The sequence below is a fragment of the Manacus vitellinus genome, unplaced genomic scaffold, assembly GCF_001715985.3.
Source record: "Manacus vitellinus isolate BGI_N305 unplaced genomic scaffold, ASM171598v3 scaffold_100_pilon, whole genome shotgun sequence".
Classification (NCBI taxonomy): domain Eukaryota; kingdom Metazoa; phylum Chordata; class Aves; order Passeriformes; family Pipridae; genus Manacus; species Manacus vitellinus.
In genome coordinates this window covers 512,889-514,448 of record NW_021938794.1, presented here as the reverse complement: position 1 = coordinate 514,448, position 1,560 = coordinate 512,889, and the positions used below count along the sequence as shown (strand labels likewise).

General features: G+C 60.3%; 1 protein-coding gene across 1 annotated transcript in view; it reads left to right on the top strand.

The window, feature by feature from the left end:
- Positions 1-7: 7 nt before the first annotated feature.
- LOC108643006 (Ig-like V-type domain-containing protein FAM187A) overlaps positions 8-1,560 on the top strand; it is a 5,563-nt gene continuing 4,010 nt past the window's right edge. Inside the window, exons 1-2 of the mRNA XM_029963275.1 lie at positions 8-51; positions 955-1,554. Of these exons, the coding sequence (XP_029819135.1) occupies positions 1,124-1,554 (431 nt within the window). The 5' untranslated portion in view covers positions 8-51; positions 955-1,123. The remainder of the gene's footprint in view (positions 52-954; positions 1,555-1,560) is intronic.

Here is a 1,560-nt window from a genome sequence, read left to right as displayed (position 1 = left end):
GTCTGAGGGAACGGGTGCTGGGGAGGGCGCGGTGGGGGAGAGTGAGAGCCTGTAAGTGCCTGAAATGTGTGTACGAGGGGCCGTGAGGGCACGGAGGGGGGGCAGGGCTCTGTGAGAAGGGCTTTGAAGGAGTAAAGGAGCTGCAGAGCCCTCCGAGAGGGCCTTTGGGGGCAGGGTCATGGGGGAGGCTGTGGGTTAAGGGGCTGCCCAGGAGATGCACAAAGGAGTCTTGGGTTATTGAAGTGCCTTGCAGGAATCATCACACACTGAGCACTGTCTCCAGCACATGACACAGCCTAGGATTGGAAGTTCAGGAAACTCCTGTGTCTCCCATCCCGGAGCTGCTCCGACAGTCCCACTCCCACCCCCCAGGCTGGCACTGCTGGGACTGAAGCCCCTTTGCCATGGTGGCTCCAGTGACCTGAGGGGGCCCTGTTTGGCTCCCCACACCCCACTCTCACAGTCAGACCAGGTTCCTCACCAGCTCAGCCCCAGGTTTCCTTTAAGGAACCAGAGGGTAGAGCCCACCCTCAGCACGCTGGCAGGTGACACGACAGAAGGATGGGGACATCCAGGGCCATCTGGAAAAGCTTGAGAAGTGGGACCACAAGAACTTGACGGCCAAGTGGAAGGGGCTGCACTTGGGTTGGGGCAATCCCAGGTATCAGCACAGACTGGGAGAAGAGCTGAGAGCAGCCCTGCAGAGAAGGACTTTGGGGGTTTTGGTGGAGGAAATGCTGGACATGAGCCAACAGCGAGCACTGGCAGCACTGAAGGCCAAATGCATCCTTGGGGTGCATCAAAAGAGGGGTGGCCAGAGGGGTGAGGGAGACGATGGTTGTCCTCTACTCTGGGGGTTGGGATGAGATCATCTTTAGGGTCCCGTCCAACCCAAGCCGTTCCGTGACCCTGTGATTCCATAAGATGGCGACAGTTCCATTGTTCCCATCACAGCTCCATCGTGTTCAGGGCCACAGGTGACAGTGTTCCAGAGCTGCTGAGGGCAGGAAGGTTCCAGAGCAGGTGTCACAGAGGCCAGGCTGTCCTGGGGCAGGAAGGTTGCTCCCAGCACATCCCTGGCTGGGCTGGATGAGTTCTGCTGGGGCAGAGCTGGCCCAGAGCGATGGGGCCGAGCCTGCTGGGAGCCACCATCCTCCTCTGCCTGGTCAGTGTCCTCCAGGCCTATGCCATCGAGAAGAAAGGGGATGTGTTCAAGAAGATGGCATGTCCCGCCTTCCTGACGTTCGAGAACGTCGCCTACCTGGCAGACATGACCTTCGAGCTGCCCTGCAAGTGCAAGCCCGAGGAGGTCTCTTCCGTCGTCTGGTACTTCCAGAAGAACCTGCGTGGCCGCACGATCACGGTGCTGTCGGACTTCGACGGCACCGTGGTGCTGGACTCGAGCCACGTCCGCGCGGGCAGCGACCTGCTGAAGCGCTTCAGCATCCGCATGTTCAGCCTCATCGTGTTCCGGGCCCAGGTGAGGGATTCTGGGCACTACCTGTGCGGCTCCAAGGAAGGGCACGTCTTCTACGGCTACGACGTGGACGTGCAGCCCTC